Source organism: Dunckerocampus dactyliophorus, chromosome 4, assembly GCF_027744805.1.
Source record: "Dunckerocampus dactyliophorus isolate RoL2022-P2 chromosome 4, RoL_Ddac_1.1, whole genome shotgun sequence".
In the NCBI taxonomy this organism is placed as follows: domain Eukaryota; kingdom Metazoa; phylum Chordata; class Actinopteri; order Syngnathiformes; family Syngnathidae; genus Dunckerocampus; species Dunckerocampus dactyliophorus.
Genome location: NC_072822.1, coordinates 16,354,263 through 16,376,077, shown reverse-complemented (window position 1 = coordinate 16,376,077; position 21,815 = coordinate 16,354,263). Strand labels below are relative to the sequence as shown.

Sequence of the window (21,815 nt, the reverse complement as noted above, 5' to 3'; positions counted from 1 at the left end):
GTTTGGTAGAGCGAGAGAGGAGGAAATAAAGCATGCATGCACATTTCAATATGTAATATGTAATAATGATCAAGTTTGTTTTTATTTATCGTGTGGTTAATTGATTGATTTATGTATTATTGTGACAGGCCAAGTAATGCTAAGGTATGAGGTCATAATTCCCCATATCGACCTGATAATTATGGGTCCAGTATATATCCTTAATAATATTCTGTTTGTTTGTGTTGAAAGAAATATATGTTGAAAATACATGTTACCAAAACAAGTACCCCTTGTCAATTTGAATTTTGTAAAAGTAGCTCTAGTAGATGAAAAAAGGTTGGGCACCCCTGCTGTAGATTGATAGCTAGGTAGAAATAAGGCAATATATGCAAATGATAAATATTTCACTTTCCCATTGGAACTGTGGTGAAGAGGAAATGAAAATGTTCACCAGAGGCTATTGTCTCTGCAAAGCACTTCCCCTGTTATTCCACGCATTTATTTAGTTTCATCATTACTTTATCTATTGTGTCGCTGTGTTAAATCCTCAGGAGTCAAAATCTTAGATTCCCATCACTTTTTCTTCGAGATGCTCTCGGTCACAAGTGATATTGTGTTCCTGTGAACACCCCAGGAGGTGTTGATCTACAGATCTGTCTTGCTCAAGTCTACTCCTGGTCAATGAGTCCCAAGACGGATAGGAATAATATTTATGGGTTGACTTGTGGAGCCTTTTGCCTGCAGCACAGGCCGAGCTAGCTGTCATCCCGCTCACCATAGATGAACTTTGATGTTAGCTCCCCTAAATCCTTTCTGATTAAATATTTGCTGGCTCATTTATTATGAATGCGACTAAATGGTCAGTCAGTCCGTGGGTTCATGTCCGCTCAGCTGCAGCAATTGACATGATTTGGAAAAAAGAACTCTTTGGAGTTTCTTGTCTGTTTAAATTTCTTCTCCCTGTGAGTTGTTGTTGTCCAAAGTCCTGTCTAATTTTTATTTCCTAATTTTCTAGACTATCTATAAATGTGTGACATGCTCATATATGCCTCTAATAACATATACAGTACACTTGAAATGTATGTACAACTGTTAAAAATAGAGGTGCACATGCACAAGCAGCTAATTCCATGATTGATCATGTCCTTGACGGTCCACCACTTTCGCCGTCATTGACAAAGTCTAGGAAACTAGTATGATGCATCAAAGTGTGTCACAGTATTCCTGGAGGATACAGTCGTCTTACTTTGAGGAGCCCCAGCAGCAGTTCAGATTTCACCGGTGCAATTCAGATCTCACATAACTATTAGATCTTGCAGTACTAATTAGGAAATAATGGCAATGTATTAGTTAAAGTGTGTTACAACACAATACATCTTGTCCTGACCTGGGCTAACATGCCACCTACACATACAGTACACAACATAAACACATAAACATCAGAGGTACAGTATTTGTCAACATCCACTACTGTGCAAAAGTCTGAGGTCAGCGCTAAGTGTATTGTTTTAATGAACACTTTCACAGCAACCATTTTGTTACAAGGTCCGACACAATTGGCTGAATTTCGAATTATTTTGTAGAAGTATGGCACATGGACCACACAGAATATGCTACATTTTGATGAGGCTCTGAAGACAATCTGAAGACAAAACTTGAACATAATTCCAGACCGCGGACATCCAAGGTGTTGCTGCATATTGCATTCAACGTTATACTCAACTATACCTCTCGAGGTATCAAGACAGTAAATGTATATTTGCTATGTATATAGTAGGAGGTAGATCTTTGGGACTTGGAGGAACTAGCAATAACTGCACCATTGTTGAGGGAGCAAGGTATACACACATAGACATAGGATGGAGTGAAAATGATTTACCACATCAAGAATTGTGCTACCATTTACAATAAAAGTCATATTGCCCCCACTCCACCCTCCGCACTACATAGTCATGATAGCAACCATTGAGGTTGTCCAATTCAACTTAACCTTAAGTGTGAATATGCTTTTGCTTTCAAGCATATGAAGGGAGACATAGTAACAGTCTCATCTCATGTGGAATCTCTCAGCATTTTTCACAATTATTCATTGGATTCTATGGCCTTGAGGAGCAAAGTGAGTGCAAAGAATTGCTGTCTCCAGTTATGTTTCTTTAAACTGGAGCTCTTCATTCTTTTCTAGTTGTCACCTCCAACATCTTGGAACTTAAGAAACAAAGTTCTCGACCAGTCGGATGCTATATATTTTCAGATGCTATTTGCGGGTACATTATGAAGCATGATGAAGATTGAATCTGTACTTTTGGATTTCCACCTGCTAAATGCACCACACTGGGCTATGATTACATTTTTCCATGACAAACAAATGATTCCGTTTAAAACAATGGCTCACTGTTGCGCTAGTTGGTCTTGTAATATGAATCATCTTGAAATATGAATCATTTGCACTCAGTGGGCAAAATAATGTCAGCGGGCTGAAAAACTGCCATGGTTACAAAAGGAGTGTAGGAGTATAGTTTTCAAGCTGTTTATACAGCTGTGTACAATATCTGAATTCATCTCATCATCGTATCTCCATTTTTGGGGGGAAATCACTGCCTCAAAGGCTGTCTACGTGGGAAAGGATTCATAAACCTTGAAGACAAAGATAATCAGAGGAGGCTATACTGTAGTTATTCATTTAATGGCACAGTGCAAGATAAGATCAATACTCCGCATGTCTGCTGAATATACTATATTTCAAGCCAGCTGCAAGAAAAAGTTTGCAGCAATCCCTTTTAGTACACGACAATGTGTTTCTTTGTAGGATTAAACAATGCAGCACAATGATTAATGAGAGGTGGAGGACAGCACTCACAATGTTTTCTGTCTTTGTGCTAAGCTATGCTGGATAGAAACTGGCTGAAACTAGTTTCATTTTATGAAAGAGAAAATATATCACAGTTATTCTTCTGCTCTAAAAATGGGGTTGGCTATTTCATAGATATAACACTTTGTAAAAATGTAGAGATTTCCTGGAAATGTTGCATCCCAGTTTATTCAGTGTTGCTGTGGGCAAGCCGATTCATGTTTTTTGGGTCAAATTCTAGGTTAGTCTTCTTTTAAAACCAGGTTAAGGGTTAGGATACAGTGTGTGCTAGTCCAGTTCTTACGTGTGATGATTAGGGTGCATTTACACACCAGGGTAATGGTTAAGATCAATTCTGACCTAATCCATTTTATGCCATGTCCAGTTGGTATCCCAAGGTAAGAGTCTCATACAAGTGAGTACACCCCTCAAATTTCAGCAACCATTTTTTATTAAAGTAATAAAAATTACAGTAATCCCTTGTTTATCGCAGTTAATTGGTTCCAAACCCGAATGAATGTGAATTTCCATAAAGTACGTTTCCGTATTTAGAACATAGAAAACCTGTTTGTGACCGTCTTAATACATTTTTTAACATGATTAAACAAGAAATAACAGTCACCTTTAAACTTGTATTACCCACTATAATAGCTATAATAAAAGTAAATACACCATTTAAGGCAAATAAGACTCGTGCTTGTGTTCCCTGGGGGAGCTGAGTGACGGGCGGACAGGAAGTGACATTGGGGGTTCAGAATTATTTTTAGCTTTGTGTGGGTAATAACCGCAACAGTAGCCATTGTTTTTATTAGGGATTTTTATGAGGGAGTATTGTGCCTGTTGTGAAATAATTGAAACCTGCAACAAAAGCCTGTTGTTCCGGCGATCCCACCGAATATTACAGTAACATTACTGCCACCTAGTGACCAGTGTAGAATACCACATATCAGCATCTTTGAATGTATCTTTTGAATGCCTTATATTTGTATTTTAGTTCATTTAGCCATTTTTATACTCGAAAATTCTTAATTTAGCCAAAAAAATTAACATTTGCTTAAATATGCTTTTTTTTGTTGTTGTTTTTTTTTACTAATAATAGGCCGTATTCAACCACGAAATACCATGATTTATGACTTATATGATTTTGAAAAACCGTGATAGAGTGAAAGCTGGTAACACAAGTGTGTGCCAAGATAATCGTCTCATGCTTACAGTCAAGCTTGATGGTGGTCTCGGGCTGCATGAGTGCTGCCGGCATCGCAGAGCTTTGGTGCAGTGAGGGAAACAAAAATTTGGAAAATTTTAGAAAAGTCTGGAAAAGAGCCCAAACAAGATGACAAGTGCATTGCTGGTGAAGCTGAAGGTGAAGCTGATGTAGTGGCCAAGTGTGTCTCCAGACCTGAACCCCAATGAGCACCACAAGGTGTCTAACATCCACCTTCTTTGTGATGTCATCATGGAGGGGTGGACGTGCATTCTAGTAACAGCCAGTGCAACTTTGATGAATTCCATGCCCAAGAGGATTAAGACTTGTCAAGATAACAATGGTGCTCAAACTAAATATTGACACTTTGGACACAATTTGGGCATGTTCACTGCGAGGTGTTTTCACTTGTGTTGCCAGCTATTTAGACAATTATGGCTGTGTGTTGCCTTATTTTCAGAGGACAGTAAATCTTTACTGCTTGCCAAACTGTACACTGACTACTCATAAGTGTATATCCAAGTTTAATTTTTATAGTATTGTCCCTTCAAAGATCTCATAGAATGTTTGCTGAAATGTGAGGTTTGTACCTACCTTTGATACTGTAGTTTGTATCACATGGTAATGGGATTAGGTACATTCTGAGCTTGTTCAAGTAAGGGTTAGGGGCTAATTCTCCATTAAAACCCTAGAAAGTAATAGTATATTCTGGTATGTGTCCTGGGGTATTTAGCAGCCTCAGGCACGCAGACCCTAATCAGGCACTGACAGTACATTTTTTGCTATTTCATTTGTTTCATGTGAACAAATGAGACTCTAATGGACATTTTATATCCTGCTGCCCTGACCTCACTAAAGTGATTTAGCGACGCATTGACCCGCAACACCCATCATTTTTTAAGTTCAGCATTTAGTGTTTGGCATTTTGGAAATTAATTTGACCTAGGAATAGAGATTTGGTAAAACTGAGCCCAATTAACATGGAGATATCAGTAATGAAATCTCTTTTAGGTGTGCCAAAGTCATTCTTAAGGACACACGAGTAAAGTTTAGTCATCGTTTAGGAGTCAAACAGGGTGAGGGGTGTCTTTGTGCAGAATGTGATCTGTTTCTCCTTGAGGGTTTCAGACTGTGGACCAGCAGAGGGTAAAGTAGCTCTATGTGGGGGGTGGTGGTCCAATTCCAATAATATATCAGGTGACAAGCATTTTGTCCTGGTGGCAGACGAGCGTCACAAGGTTGAGTGTCCCTTTTGAATAGTTTGGAAAATTCTCAGAGGGGCGTCTTGTTACACCTGCCAATTATTGCCACACGGGTTTGTCCCAAAACAGAGGACTTCTTTGTAGGAGGATTTAACCCCAAATGCATGAATCTCTGTGAAGTAGATATTCAGTGGTGCCTCGGTTCCAAAGAGTCCATCGAAAACCGACTTTTACGAAAACTGAAAAAAAATGTCCAGTATGCAAATCAAAGCCAATCACTCCATTCCAGACACCCAAAAATGTTAGCACAAAACATTTAATGTAGAACGACTGTGGCTTTGCCTAGAGAAAACAATGTGAAATGCAGATAAAAGACAAATTAAAAAGGAATAATGAACATTTAACATCACTTTTACCTTTATTGAAGACTCTTGTTGGCAAAGACTGATGAGCGGCGAGGGAGGACGGCAGGGGGGAGCCATTGGGATGCTCCGGCAATACTTTGATACGACTTCTTTTTCAAATTTTCTCATCTTATTTATCAAAGTGCTGTCACTCGTGTTATCGAAGAACGCATGGACAACGACAGTGTGCTCACGCAACTTTGTTTACATCAAATGAAGCGCTCACACGCTTTATAACACGTGATGCTGTCATGACTCCGCAACCCCACATCAATGTGCAGCTCTCTTTGGTTTTGTGTGGGTTATTTTGTAGTCGTACTCAATAACAATAAAGCGCAGAAAGTGTCTGAAAGCCTATTCAGCTAACACTACGCAGTGCGCTTGAACACCTCATCACGTAAACAGAAAGTGTCTGAAAGCCTATTCACCTAACACTACGCAGTGCGCTTGAACACCTCCTCACGTAAACAGAAAGTGTCTGAAAGCCTATTCACCTAACACTACGCAGTGCGCTTGAACACCTCATCACGTAAACAGCCGCATTGACAGCGCAGGGAGCACAGTGCTTGAGAGATCCTGCCCCAACAGCAAGAAATAAGACCATATCTGTCAACCTTGACGTTTTCTCAAGGATATTTTTGCATTTTGCCCTTCTTCCATCGCGTCCTCCCATTGCTGTATATTTTCCGTATTTTTTTACTTCCATGAAACAAAATCTGCTGGCCGCCGGAGCAGCACAGTTTACGGTCCACTTGACCTTTGCAACAACTCTGTAAATGTTAGCATAACACTCATTCTGCAGCAGGTAAAAAGTCAGGTCTTCAAAATAAAAGTATGCCAGGTAGGTTGCAACTTGCACCGCACCACTTTCAGATGACGATGGTGACGCGGGGACGGGGCTTATGACAGTGCCTGGCGAGCCGCATGTCATGTGATTCAATCAAATCGACAGCACGAGAGAGATGGATGGACATGAAGACATGTCTGCCAAAAAAAAAAAAAAGTCTGTAAATATCTTGAGAAATTGGAGGCTTATTATTATTACCTAAAGAAGAGCAGGGTCGGACACACTTGTACTTTTTTTAAAGATTTCTAACACCCGGCTTGTCTCTATTTTCCCAGGAAATGTCCCATATTTTCAAATGCAAATGTTGACAGGGAAGAAGGAGACACACACAGTTACACACAAATGTCTATAGTGCCCCAAATCTAGAAGAACCACCATCCATTCTTCACAGATACTGAGTCACCAACCAGTGAGTGCATGCGTTTTTTTTGGCGCTCGATTCCGCGGAATGATACGTCAGCAAACAAACTAGTTTGTTAAAACCGAGACATCATTTTGGCAAGAATTTTCATCGAAAATTCTCCTATCCTATGAAAAAAAAACAAGGTACCATTGTAACAGGTCTGTGTCTGTGATCTTTATCAGAGTTTCTAAGCTCTTATAAGAAAGCTTATAAGTTATCGCAATGTATAATTAATGCTATTTCTAAATAATTAAAGATGAAAAGGATGAAAGTGAAACAAATGTCTCATGCTAGCATTTGTACAGTATGTAGTAAATATAACATAGTATGCCACAGTAATTTGATACAGAATTTTAAAGTTATTTTATTGTTAAGTAAATATGAATTGTTTGTGGCACATATGTTAATATGCAGACTATGAGTATCTATCTCAAACTCAGTGGAGTCATTATATACTGTAAATAATGATTGGAATGAAGGATGACCTATAGCATTTTAATGTTGTAATAAAATGTTACAATAGGAAAGACATAGGCGACAACGCATTATTTAGGGTTTCACTCCATTTAGGTTTTCTGGAGACAGCTTCCTACAACCTTATATGGTTGTAAATCGTTGTTAACACATTGTGTGACTTTATTTTATTTGTTTTTAATTGTGTGTATTGTTTCTATATTGTTAATTTTGTCATGCAAAATCTTAGGAATAGTTCCAAGGTAAATTCCACTGCATACTACAGAATATTTAAGTATGCAACAAAAGTGCAGTATAAGGACAGATTGCACACATATTTATATTTTTTTGTGTTATCTCATTTATGTTGTAATAAAGCATCTGGATAGTTATATATGGCAGTGTCTGCATTAAGTTAATTACTGTAACTACTACAAAAACAGCAATGTGTAATTCTGCTTTCATTGTGCGCACTGAAATCCTACTGTGTCCTACAAAAAGTAGTGCGTAGTCTTTTCACATTTCACATGACCATGAGTTGTTTAAGGTTAAATGAGCTGCATTTAGATCGCATCTCTCTCCCCCTCAAGGGGCTCTAAGCTCTTTTCCAATGCCGTCACATTCACATGATATTGGTGCATGCTGCCATACGAAGAACGTGAGCAGTTTATTTACACAAGGCCAAATAAAGGTGTAGTATTTTACTTAAGGGGCTATCTCCACGCAAACGTTTTCAGGTCAAAACAGCAAAGTATTTTATCGTTTCAGCCTCTGATCCACAAGGGAACGTCTTTCAGGGGTAAACTGAAACGGTATTCTTTAAAAACGGCTTCCAGAATATTTCAGATTATAGGCATAACTCATCCAAGTCGACAGTAGACTCCCCTACAACGGAAATAATCCGTTCCGAGAACATTTACGTTATAGGGTTTTTACGTTATACGAAGCCTAAAATACATCTTCCCAAACTCACCCCTTGGCCATTCAAAATATTCAAAGTCCACCACATATGGTGGGAAAATATAAGAAAACGTTAGCATAAACACAGTAGAGTAATATTCCAATATAAAAAAAGGTAATAAATAAGATTACTGTAAATGAATAAATTTGAAAAACAAAAACAATCTTACCGTTCACGAGATGTCTTGATCAGGAGCACGCAAGTGGAAGCAGGAGTATAATTTCCTGCTTGGTTTCTATCAACAACTTTTCCCTTTTTTTCTTATCACTTACACTTGGTTTAGGGCTCATGATTACGGTAATTTTACGTTAAGTTAACACAAAGAAAAGTAAAAAAATTAAGAAGAGATTTCAATGCGTGCGAACTAGTTTAAGGGCGACTACGATGAGGAAGGGAGGTTGAAGGGACAAGCCTGTCTCTCACACAAGGTCACGTACGCACTTTATAAGTTAGCCAATGAGATGAGAGCGTAGGCGGTGCCCCGATAATCAGCCAATGAGAGCGTGAAACGTCAGAAGGCGTCACCAAGCGCTATTCAAATCAAATTTCTGAACTTGCACCGACTTGACGCTTTACGTTATATGGAATTTCTTACGTAATACGATGCAAAAACTTTACATAAATTCTTTACGTTCAGTGGAATTTACGTAAAAGGAGGTTTACGTTATGCGAGGTACTACTGTACTCCATAATGACTTGCAAAAGTAATTCCACTTCTCATAAGTCAGAAAGAGCCTTGAAAAGCGGAAAACCACAGACTGATGTCTTTCTTCTTTTATGGTATGGTGTGTCACGTGTTCACAGCGCCACACGTAGGTGTGCCTTGTGTATTACATTGTTTTCACTCGGTGATTTGTTCCCGTCTGGATGCAACTATTTACTAATCCGGCACAGTATGGATCAAACCGCCCAAAAAAAAATATTTCAGGAACATTCCTGTGTGTGTATGTAAACATGACGAGGAGGAACTGCAGCGTAGGTCATGCAGCCTTTGGTCCCCAATGTTGGCTTTTCCCTATAGCTCAGTTTTTGTGTTCATTTCTTTTCTCCCATTGATCATCTCACACACAGTTTTCTTTTTCCTGTACACAAAATTGTTGTATATAAAGTATGTATACATCGTTGTTGACCTGTATACAACAACATTTAGGTTCACACATACACTTAAGTTTAGTCATCTAAAGATCTTCTAGTATTACTGAACTGAATCATGGCAGTTCTTTCATTTGATTACTTTTGCTTTGCTGCTTTTCTTGCAAGGCTTCACTCGCAAAGCAGCAGCTGTAGATGTTTTGTTGCTCTGAATACTTTTCAGCCTCTGAACATTATCATCGCCTCATCATCTTGACTGAGAATGTTTGTAATTTCTGTGCATTTCCCCTCCCAAAAGACATTAGTGAAAGTGCCAAAGGGTAGAGTTTTGTTTTTGTTTTTTCCCTTCCGGCTTAACCCAGTTTATTAAAGACAAAGTAACTTGTACAACTTGAGCTCCTTGAAGTGAAGCTTTCCGCCTTTTTGGGAAGTAACACAGCTCTCACAGCTTTTTAATTGTTTTTATTCCTATTTTTATTGTATTATATTAAATCGTTTTTTAACTGCTTGACAGATGTTATTTAGTGCTGCTCAAAAAACCTTATCATGTCCGCTTATTTCTCCATTTTTGTGTTCTTTCCGCAGATAGTGAGTCATGCCATAACTCTCTTGGATCCCCATGAAGAGCTGACCACTCAAAAGGTGAAAGGATTTCAGCTTGGCCACTAAATAAAACCCTGTTCCTGCTGCACAGCGTGGGAGAAAGTGCCACAACGGGGCTGGTATGGCATCTCTGTAGGCTGATAACCGGCGTGAAAGCAGTTTTGAGTGATCATCTTTCACTCCTTTCATACTGGATGCAGAGAACAAGCACGCTTGGCTTGTGCTGTCAACAGGAAAGGAACAGACACTAGCATGGACTCTCACAGGTGGATGTAAGGCTTCTTCCTCAGGAGACACACAGGAGAAGTCATGCAATTGTCTGGATGACCTTCATACCAGATTAACGCATCAAGACTGTCTTCATTTTAATTAGAGCTTTTTGTCAGTGGGAAGCAGAAAGAGCTGCTGCTGATTTGTCTGCTTTATGAGTGTTCATCACTGGGCCTTGTGCTCCAGTGAGCCAGCATGGCTAAACCTCTGCTGAAGATACAGCGTTATTTCCGCAGGAAACCTGTCCGCTTCTTTACCCTCATCCTGCTCTACCTGACTGCTGGAAGCCTCGTCTTCCTGCACTCTGGCTTTGTCGGAGACAGCGGCCCCGGAGGGCGAGGAGGTCGTGACACTGTGGTGGCCTCAGAGATGGGCAGCCAGACCATGTCGTCAGACAGTCGAGGGCTTGGCATCATGCGTGTATTTAAGGAGGCTCACAGGTCTGGAAGAGGCTACGCCCCCCTGTGGAAAAAAAAGACCAGTATGTCCACGGAGGGCAAAGATGGAGACTACTCCAACAACTGGAACCGTGCACTGAAAGCACGCAATGCTAAGGACATGGACGACGGAAGAGGTGGGCTATACACAAACATACTGTAATGCAGTCATACACTTAAGCAATGGATTTTCAGTTTGGCCGTTTTCCAGATCTCACACTCCTTGGATCGTCTTGCCGGCAAAATCCATTAGAAGAAATCACACAAACACAGCGCGTTTCACAACAGAGGGCATAAATCACATTTGTTCGCTCACTAGCCGGGTTTTAATTGAGGTAATAATCACAACGTGCTAATTATTACATGGAAATTGTTGTAATAATAGAGTCATTTCAATAATAACCCCATGCTGTTTTTCTGAAGTTATTAATTACAATTCTCAAGTAATGATTCAGCATTTTTTTGATTTGGATTTCTATAGAAGGGGACAATGCACATTAATAAACTTTTGACATGTAAATATGTGAGATTGTAGCCAGTGGCTAATTTACATCTTCAGTCCCTGGGCAGGTTAATGTTAAAATTAAAAACAAACCCATAAAAAAACAGTACATAAAATAACAATATTAAAATGTTCATGCCAAAGGTGCTGTTGTGGATTGCACAGTGCCTCAAATTCATTTTATACACCACACGGATACATAAAACCATTAATAAGATCCATATTCCACCCTTTTATACCAATGCCTATAAATTATGGTTACAGTTTTGACCCTCCAGCAGCCATTTTTTCAAGGCCTTATTAAATGTTGCTTGTGTTACCACTTTCATTATATTCACAGGAATTGTGTTCCAGGTTTGACATGCTCGATAGGAAAAAGAGAGTTGCCTAAACACACTTTTTCTAAATGGAACCAAACAGTTCCCTCTAGAGCTGGACTGAGTTGTTCTGATAGAGCAGGGGTGTCCAAACATTTTCCACCGAGGGCTGCATACTGAAAATCAAAGGATACGGGAGGCCACTTTGATTTTTTTATTTTTAGATTTTGTAAAAAGGCCAAAAAAACTAACCCTTTATATATATATATTTAAAGACAAAGCTTTGTTTTATTATTAGGTATTATTTTGTTATCATTCGGTGTTATTTTGCCTTTTCGCTTTATTTTTCACAGGGTATTTTATTTTTTGCTGGGGTTTTTTGGTTTAATTTTACTTTTACAATGTGCCACGGGCCAATAAAAACAAGCTACAGGCCCTCCGGTCTGTACCTTGAATACCTCTGTGTTAGTGGTTCTCTGTACAAGGTTTTTTGAGAGGAGGTGGTGCTGGGTTATTGAGGATTTTTTAATTGAGAACTGAATCAGCGTACTGTATTACATTTTCCAAACTGATTAGATTATATTTCTGTAATATTCTGCAATGGTGATGGTTTTATGGATTTCTTTTCTCATTCGTTAAACAATTCTAGTTGCAAACACACTGGGAGCATTGGCACTTCCCAAGACTCAGTAATATGATATTGATCAAAGTCATCTCTACTTACGTACTGCTCAATGATAATGATTGACAATTTGTAGAGATGTCGGAAGTCGGTGAGCGTCATGATGATTAAGTCCTTGTCTGAGAAAGAACCTCTTGAGGGTTGTGCTCTGCCATGCTTCAGATATGCTTCACGTTGCCTAGCTAAAGAATCACAACATCTAAATAACTAAATAGCGAGATTCACCGCCTCGTCATAAACTCCGTAACTACAAATTCCCCTCGCAATTGTTGTAGGTTTTTACACTGTGCATAAAACACCTGCATTATCTTACAGCATTCACAGCCTTTTAAAGGCTCATATTAGGACAGCAAGTGTCTGTCCAGGGTCAATAACTGCTGTTTAATAACGTCAATATACTGCCAAAACCTGTTAGTGTGTAATTTAAATTAACGATAGTGTAAATTAGCTAGGGCAGCACAGTGTGGCATGTGGATAGGACGTCTGCCTCACAGCCTGGGTTCAAATCTTGCCTCAGACCTCTCTGTGTGGAATTTTCATGGTCTCCCGTGCTTAAATGTGCAAGGTTGTTTGTCTGGATGTGTCCTGTGACCGACTGGAGGCAGGATAAGTTTTAGAAAAGAATGAGCTAATGAATGAATTAGCTAATTGTATAGTTTAATTTACAGTACTTCTGACATTAAGTCCTTATCTTTCTCCGTAACTGTAACAAATTTAGTAAAAGATAAGCAATATAAAAAACGGATCAATAGAAATACAAGTAGTTAATACTATCCAAATTTGCTCTATAATCACGCAACCAATACCACTTAACTGCACAAGCCGCATCTTGTCCATCAATCCATCCATCCGTTTTCTATGCCGCTTTTCCTCATTAGGGCCGCGGGGGTATGCTGGAGCCTATCCCAGCGGACTTCGGGCGACAGGCGGGGTACACCCTGGACTGGTCGCCAGCCAATCACAGGGCACATATAGACAAACAACCATTCACACTCACATTCATACCTATGGACAATTTAGAGTCACCAATTAAGCTAACATGCATGTTTTTGGAATGTGGGAGGAAACCAGAATGTCAGTGGACATTGCGTGTGAATGCTGAAAAGCTGAAGCGAAACTTAAATGCTTTGAAAAGGTGTGAAAACCAATGATTGAATTTAGAATATAGGAGCTGTTTGGCAGCTGAAGCTCAACTGAAATGCTGTGGAAAGATGCTAAAACGTAGAGCAAAAGTAAGCATAGCGTATTAGTTTGATCTCCACTCTGAATGCACATATGGGACTTGAACCCGCGAAGTTTGGGTTGGGATCAAGTGCTCATACCACCTAAGCCATGTCAACGCTGTAGATGTATCTGTGTGATTCAGTAAAGGAAAATGTCACATGATTTTTCTCCACCATTTAAATTGCCCATTTCCAATGGGAAAAATGTTAAAAATATGAAATTACACAAAATATGGGAATATTTTGAAAAGTCTGAAGTGGTAGCACACTTGTCTCGTTTTGATGTTGGATTTTTTTTGAATTGGTGAAGAAATGGAGGAGTAGTTAGCAGATAAAAATGAGGCAGAAGTGAAGAAGAGGAGTAGGAATAAATACTGTACAGTAGATGAAAAATGTTGCTTTCAGCATTCACACAATAGTACATAATTGGTTGTATTATTTACCTACATGGGGAACGGGTGTTTTCCAATAAACAATGATAGGTTTAAAGGGATAGTTCGGATGTTTTGACATGAAGTTGTATGACATCCCCATCAGCATTGCAGTCTAATACCAGCGACTTACCCCCCACTTGGTCTCCTAAGTCCAGTTCTGGTCAGATTTCCGTGTTGAAGAACATAGTTCCACTTAGTTGCTGGGGACAATTAAGTAAAGACTTTAGCCTTTAAAAACAATATGCGTTCAAAAGATGAATACATTTGCATCACAAAAATGCCTTCTCAAAAAAATCGGACCTCACAAAAACACTTGCCGTTATATATTAGTAGTATTCTACACTGGTCACTAGGTGTCAGTAATGTTACATTGATGACACAATAGCCACCGCAGGAAGTACGAAAAAGAAAAAACAAAGAACTCTCCTAATGCTAACATGTGAGTCTATGTTATGTCTTATTAATGTCTAATATGTCGTGTATTATTTTGTCTACTATATTGGGCAATATGAGTGTAAAGGTGACTATAGGGGTGTTATTTCATGTCTAGAGGGCTCTAATAATGTTACAAAACCATATTTAAAGGTCGCAAACAGGTTTTCTATGCTCTAACTACGAAAATATTCCATTGATAAAGAATCCTCCTTGGGGGAAATTCACTTATCACGGTCGGGTTTGGAACCAATTAACCGCGATAAATGAAGTATTACTATACAATAGAAGAAAATGTAAAATTTCTCCCTGAGGTGCAGTGGTGTTGACACAAAGCAGCATCAAAGCAGACTTTTAGATGACAAATATGGATAATTTGCATGCCAAAATGCTGCACGAGAGGAGCAATCTGAGCTCATTTATTTTGTTTTGTTACTGTGCAAATGTACTAAAATTGCACATGAGAGGTGACAACATTTTTAATAAAGCACCTCAATTCCCTTCCATCACTGCTGTCAAAGAGTGGAAGACACACCAAAGCACTGCGGTGACGCCATTAGCATTCAGCAATGTGACTAACCTTTCTAGCTGAAAGTCATTTCTGTAGGACAATAAGAAAATGGCTGTATTTTGTATTGTATAATGTGCACGCTCATTTTATCACTTAAAGTCACTCCAGGCTCCCCTTAACTTGCACTGAGAGGAAGATAACACACACTTCACACACACTCTTTGTGTGTTTCCATTTATTCATTCATGGCATCCTAAAATAGATCTCAAAAAGCATGAATTTCCCCCCTGCTCCATTGTGACTATGTGGGTTTCAGGTTTGCACCATTAACAGTGTTGGCAGCAAGAACGTTATCATGATTGAATAACACGGCAGGATTCAAATAGATATATGATTGTGTTCTAAATGTGGGGGCTGCTTTGCTGAGGTGAGACTTGCATGAGACCTTTTGTGAGGCTGGAGAAGGATCAGTCTGCTGGAGGACATAAAAATGTTATTCCACTACAAAAGCTGTGTTCAATTTTGTAAGCAACCACGCGGACTATATATCATTATTTAATATGTCAGTGGGGAAGGTGTTTTTCTCCCCAGGAAGGCCTTGGAAACCAACATGTTTACACGATACATTCAAGCTTCAGGTTATCTGATCACACCAAGGTCTTTTCGATCTCCCTCCCCTGTCCTTTTCCCCCCAGATTTCAATCCTTGTGGGAGTGCAGCAGAACGTGATGATTGACTACTTAGCAACTTGAATGCGTTGGCTTGCTCTCATCGTTTTACATCCAAACCCTCTCATTACTCCGTAACCATCTTCAGAATCCTGTTATGCAGGAGTTAAGAGACTTTTAGCCTCCTCTCACTCTCACTGCACTCATTCTCACTGGCTCGGAATCTCATTTGGAGCGAATATTGCAGCTCTTCTTGTCGCCGCAGCACACATGAACACATTTGCACTGCACGGTGCAATCGCACAGGATGTAGTGCGGAAACGGTAGGATGACAGTGAGAGACGGAAGAACGAAGGAAGAACGAATAGCTGAATCACATTGACATTTGCAGAGTGCATCTGCTGGAGTCACGTCATTGTGGAGCACTTTATATTAAAACCATAATAAAACAGCATCCTCAACCTAGAACATTTGTTTAATCTGCATTTACTTATTTTTTTTTCCCATCTGAACTGTAGTTACTAGGAAGATTACTGCCCAGTCAAATGCGGACCTTTAAACCACAACAATTAAAGTAATGCAGGGACAAAGACGATGGCCGCCCCATTTAGCTATTAGCACAGGCTCAGAGGGGTAATGACACAGCACAGATGGCATTAGGATTGTTTGGTAAAGGTTCAGCTGAGCTTTGTTACTCAGACTAACTGTGTGTCATTAAAGAGGAAGCTAGTGGTTCGCTGAAGCCCAGCATGCCCCCACTTCCACATACACAAAAATGCAAAGCTGAGGGCTAGTACAGTTGCTGGCCACTAGAAGGGGATATGAGTCTTCATAAATAAATAAAGATTCTGCCCCAGTTTGAACTCCTCATGCGCTCTCTTACAATGCATGAAGTCGGACAAAAGCGACTTTTTGTTTAACAGCAGTAAAGTATAATGCCATAAATGCCATGTATAATGAATGCATAAATGCTGCTTGGGTCCTTACTGCACATTTAACTAACTTATTGTCATTTCTTTGTCATTTTCAACAGCAAAATATATCGGCTGCTACGTTGATGACACACACAAGAGGGCCCTAAAAGGAGTTTCGTTTTTGGACTACAAAAAAATGACTGTATTTCGTTGCCAAGACAATTGTGCAGAGAGGTATGAGAAACAACAAAACACTCATCTATTCCTGACCCTCATGTCAGGCTAAGATATAAATTAAAATTGATTGTCCAAAGGAGCTGATGCAAATTCAAAAAGGCTGATTAAAAAGGTTCTCCCTCATTAGTGGAGATGTTGGATACGGAACACCTCCTACTGAAAAAACAAATGGACATTGATGTACTTTTGTCTCATGCCTTTATGCTGCTTTGAACTGCTGAAGCTCATGGAACAAGCTGACACTTTATTGTTCTATAAAGCTAAAATGGCAAACTTTGTATTAAAATAAATGGGCAACATGGCAGAAGTGTGGATAGCATTGGAAGTTGTTGGTTCGAGCCTCTGTGTGGCGTTTGCATGTTTATGTGCCTGCGTGGGTTTTTCCGGGTACTCAGGTTTGGCGACCAGTCTAGGGTCTACCCAGCTGGGATAGACTTCAGCTCACCTGTAACCCTCAACGGGATAAGCTGCAAAAAATGAATTAATGTATTAACATTTCTCAGTAGCCTTAATGTTAGCTACACCTGCACAACAATCTAATGTGAGCCAGCACACAAGCTGTATGAAAACCTCTGCCTTTACAAACATAATACAGTAATCCTTGTTTATGGCGGTTAATTGGTTCGTAGTAAGTGGATTTTCGCGAAGTAAGATTCCTTCTTTATAAATGGAAGATTTCCGACCTTCTAAATACTGTTTATAACATTATTAGAGCCCTCTAGACATGAACACTATAGTCACCTTTACACTCGTATTACTCAATATAGTAGACATAGTAAATAAGCCATTTAAGACATAAATAAGACTCATGCTCGTGTGTGTTGCTATAATTGTGTTCTCGAGGGGAGCTGAGGGGCAAGCAGGCCCGAAGTGACATCAGTGGTCCAGAGTTGAGTTTAAGCTTGGTGTGGGTTATGGCCGCAACAGTTGCCCATGGTTTTATTGGGCTTTTTTATTAAGGATTAAGGCACCTGTGTGTGAGATCATTCAAACCTGTAATAAAAGCCTGTTGTTCTGGTGATCTGGCGTTAGTGTGTCTCACCGGACATTACAGTAATGTTACTGACACCTAGTGACCAGTGTAGGATACTACATATCATTCAGTGTTCAGTTTTAATTGCTCTTCTGAACGCCTTACGTTTGTGTTTTAGATCTATTAGCCATTTTTGTGCTTGAAAATGCTTGATTTAGGCAAAAAATATCTACAGTTTGCTTCAATATGCATTTTTTTTTTTACTAATAATAGGCTGTATTCAACCACATAACAGCATGATTTATTAATTATATTATTAATATGTTTTGAAAAACCGTGATAGAGTGAAAGTGGAGTGACGAGGGGTGACTGTAATGCTCAATTTTGATTGGCACTGTAAAGAATCAATTCATTTAATAATTTGTGATTTAGGGCTAATATGGTTACTTTATTAGGGCCCTACAAAATGCGTTTTCGTCCCAAATTTAGTTGTATTTTTTTCCAAATTCATTTTTTTTCGTTTTACCTTTTACACTTATTTTACCAGCGTAGAGTGTGTGCTTTTTGGGTTACTGAATAAAATGTCCATTAATTAAATGTAAAAATCCAAATACATTATTGGCCAATTTTGCCTTGTAATTGATAAATGGATGTAGCCTGGCTAACTTTTCTAATGGGATATCAACCTTTGCACACATCGCTACAAAATCTTCAACAAACTGTAATATCCATGTTTGTCATTAAGGAAGATGTAGTCACCAATTTAATTCCAGTCGTGTTATTAATCTAAGATGTTTTTATGACACCCTTATTTTGTTTACACAATTAGACAAGATGCGGCAATTGGTGCTCTTGTTTTGAAAGCCGGACGTGTGTTGTGTGTGTTGAGCATGTGTGTTGACGGCTAAGACAAGCTGGGTGCAAGAATAAATGTCTTGTCTTTTTTACTCAGAACCTGCACGTTGTTAGCAGGCATTGTAAAACGCTTGCTTACATTAAAGCAGTAAAACACAACACGGTGTAAACATTCATCCAGCCTCAGTTGCACACACACAGCCGCACTAGTATGCTCTGCTAAACTAAGCTAATCCTGCTAGCTTCAATACACACTCCGGAGGAGAGGATTTTCCACGTTTTTTTTTGCCACCCTTTTGACATGTTTAGTTCGTGAGAGGGCGGGTTAGTGTTTGTGATCAGATCCTGCCAAGATTGAGCGGTTCGCCAAGGAAATACTCCCCCACACGAACGTTCTTTCTTGTCACAATGGCGTCACGATGACCATTTCGTTCATATTATTTCACTTTCCGCGAAATTCCCCGTTTAACAGCAAATTCCGTTTTTATTGGCCAATTCCGTGATTCCGTCCCCGATTCCGTTAACACGGAAATCATAAGGCCTACTTTATGTAGTTACATAAGAATAACTACTAATTTCTACAAAAAACACAGTAGGAAGACAGGTGCAGATGAACCTAATAAAGTGGACTGTAAGTATTTAAGCACTTGCTTTCAAACCTTCTCTCTCTCTCACTTGTGCTGCAGTGGATTTTTGTTTATGAGAGACCCAGGAGCAAATGTGCACAAAGCTCCATGAAGAAATGGTTTTCTGACTTTTGGTGTAGATGAAATTGACTAGCCAAGCCTGAACCTCGCCCTCCATCACCTTTGCAATGATTTAGTCGGCCGACTGTGGGCCAGAACTTAACACATCTCTCTGAACTGGAAAAATACCTGCGGCCAGGTTTCATAAAGGTGTGGAAAGCCATTGCAGTAGAGTAGAGACTATTAAATGTTGACCGATGGGCCATATTTATCTTGGTATACTGTATTTGTGTTACACTTTACAGCCAAGTCATGAATTGTCTTTCATATTGCAGTAGATGTTGTGATTCACTTGTATAATCTGCATAAACGTCCACTATTAGAGGAGCCTGCCTTTTCCCTCCAGTCCTTCCAATCAGTTTAATCAGTGCTCATTGTTTCCCTTTGAGCTCTGCTCCTCTCTTGTATTCCTCCCCTCACTTCCCGTCTTCTTTTCTCCCCCACCGTCTTTCTCCCGCGCCTTTTCCTCCCGGAGGAATAGCAGGGACAGCTCTATCGAATGCACTGAATTACACCCATCACTGATTCGCCGAGTGGAGAATAGGTGCAGAAAGCTGCTTGTTTTCAGCTCCTTTCTCCTCACGCTTGCTTCCTGTAGCCGGCCGGCCCACCTGCTATTTCCAGAGCAGTGGCTTAATAACAGAAGACAAACAAATGAGAGGCAGTGGCATATAGCAGCGTAAAGAGGTTTGAGTTTGATTGGCAGCCCTGGGGGGTGTCGAGGGGTGGGGCTTGTCCTGTGCGAGGGGTTTCTAATTGCATCCGAAAGGCCTCTTGGGAGTCAAGTCCTTCATAAGGCAACAGAGGGAGGTCCACAGGAGGAAAGCTTTTTAAAGACTACTGCAATCATTTATAATTGGCTGTGCCTCAAAACCTCTTAGCATGTATAACGTCTTTCATCTTTGGGATGAGAGAGTGATGTGGTTCCAAAGTAATGTCTGGATGAGTTCTTATTTGTACTTCAACACCCTCTGCGCATCATTTATTTGTTTTTATTGACTACAGTTGCTCTCAATATGAGTCTACATTAGCCTGGGAAGGATTAAGACATAATGAATGCTCAGGTCATTAACTCTTGCCTCTTAGACTTTCCTAATGATGTTAATCCTTCTTCCCTCTCTTTGTGCAGAGGTTACATGTACGCAGGTTTGGAGTTTGGAGCCGAATGCTACTGCGGTCACAAGATTCAGGCCGCCAATACTTCAGAGAGTGAATGTAACATGGAGTGTAAAGGAGAGAAGAGCAACGTGTGCGGGGGAGCCAACCGGCTATCCATCTATAGGCTGGAACTGAGCCAGGAGTCGGCACGGCGCTGTGAGAAAATCCCCTTTACTTCATTGGAACCACATGCTTGTAGGGCTATAGCAACTATCAAGAGAGGAATGGCATTTCTGAGATGAGAATGATTATTTTGAATACTTTTGTCATTATTATCTATGCACAATGCATCTGCCTTGCCAGCTCCACCGAGGATGCAATAAAATTCTGGCCATAAAAAATAAGATTTTTCCACAATTCTAGTCTAAACAACTGAAACAAAATTACCCATGCCCCAAGAAAGACCTAACAGTAATTGACAGTAACCACCAAGATGTAATTTAGCCCACGTTTGACTGTTTGAAGGGGAAATATTTGTTTTATTGGATGCTAATGCCACATAGGGGAGCTGGCTGCCCTGTCGTGTTTACTCCCTCCCTGGGAGAGATGTGCAACCTGCCTCCCCCAGCACACCGTGGTCTGCATCCTAAACACTCGCTGCCTGCTGTTTTACAAACGAGGTAACGGCAGGAAAGGCTGATTTTCGGAAATAGAAATGGAATCTTGCATTTTGTTTCCAAGTGTGGCACCAGTCTGGAGGTGGTTGGTTTTCAAATCCTTAAAAACTGTAGTTTCATTGTTGGACTCTTTAATTGGGGAAATTTCACATAGCTACAGCTGCAGGAGGGGGTCACGGTATACTTAAAATCAGTGACGCGCGGTCAGGGGAGGAAGGTGAGGCAGAGTCTGATGAAAAATTTAAAAATGAATAATGATAGCAAAGTAAGTATTAATATTTGTCCATTCAACTGTATTATAAAACTCTGTTATAAATTGTATGATTCCTATCATCTGGAACATTTTCTTAAGTAAAAATATATCTATTTGCGCATTTATTGATCAAATACAGGGCAGAAAGCTAAGATGAGGCTATTGCAAGCACGTCTTCTCGGTTTAGTGCGCAAGCTCTGCTTACTGTCTGAGTGCATTCAGTGAGTGCACTGAGATGGATCATGGTGCGTGCCAGTTTCTGTTAGTTAGCATGTCGCCAATCATTCTTGCTAATCGAACAATAATACACATAAATGTCATACGCGGAGGCGCTGCAGTACTTGTAATTGCCGTCCTTCCATAGAAAGGAAAAGCCAGTGTTTTTTGTTTTTTTTTGACAGCAGCACCAGCTGGAGAGCAGCAAGTCAAATGCATTAATGATATTATTATGCCGTGCTTAATGATCGGATGAATGAATGAATTTGACTGCCAAGACGAAGGATTACATATCCAAGCTCACCACAAGGTGATGGAACTTTTACAACAAAGTTTCAGAAATTTTCCTGGAGAAAGATAGGGTGCACGTA

The 21,815-nt window shown here is 39.8% G+C and overlaps 1 protein-coding gene across 1 annotated transcript in view; it reads left to right on the top strand.

Annotated features, from left to right (window-relative positions):
- The window catches only part of wscd2 (WSC domain containing 2), a 72,974-nt gene that overhangs the window by 30,643 nt on the left and 20,516 nt on the right, over nt 1-21,815 (top strand). The window contains exons 2-4 of the mRNA XM_054772902.1: nt 9,982-10,843; nt 16,509-16,623; nt 20,330-20,514. Coding sequence (XP_054628877.1) covers nt 10,465-10,843; nt 16,509-16,623; nt 20,330-20,514 — 679 coding nt within the window. The 5' untranslated portion in view covers nt 9,982-10,464. The remainder of the gene's footprint in view (nt 1-9,981; nt 10,844-16,508; nt 16,624-20,329; nt 20,515-21,815) is intronic.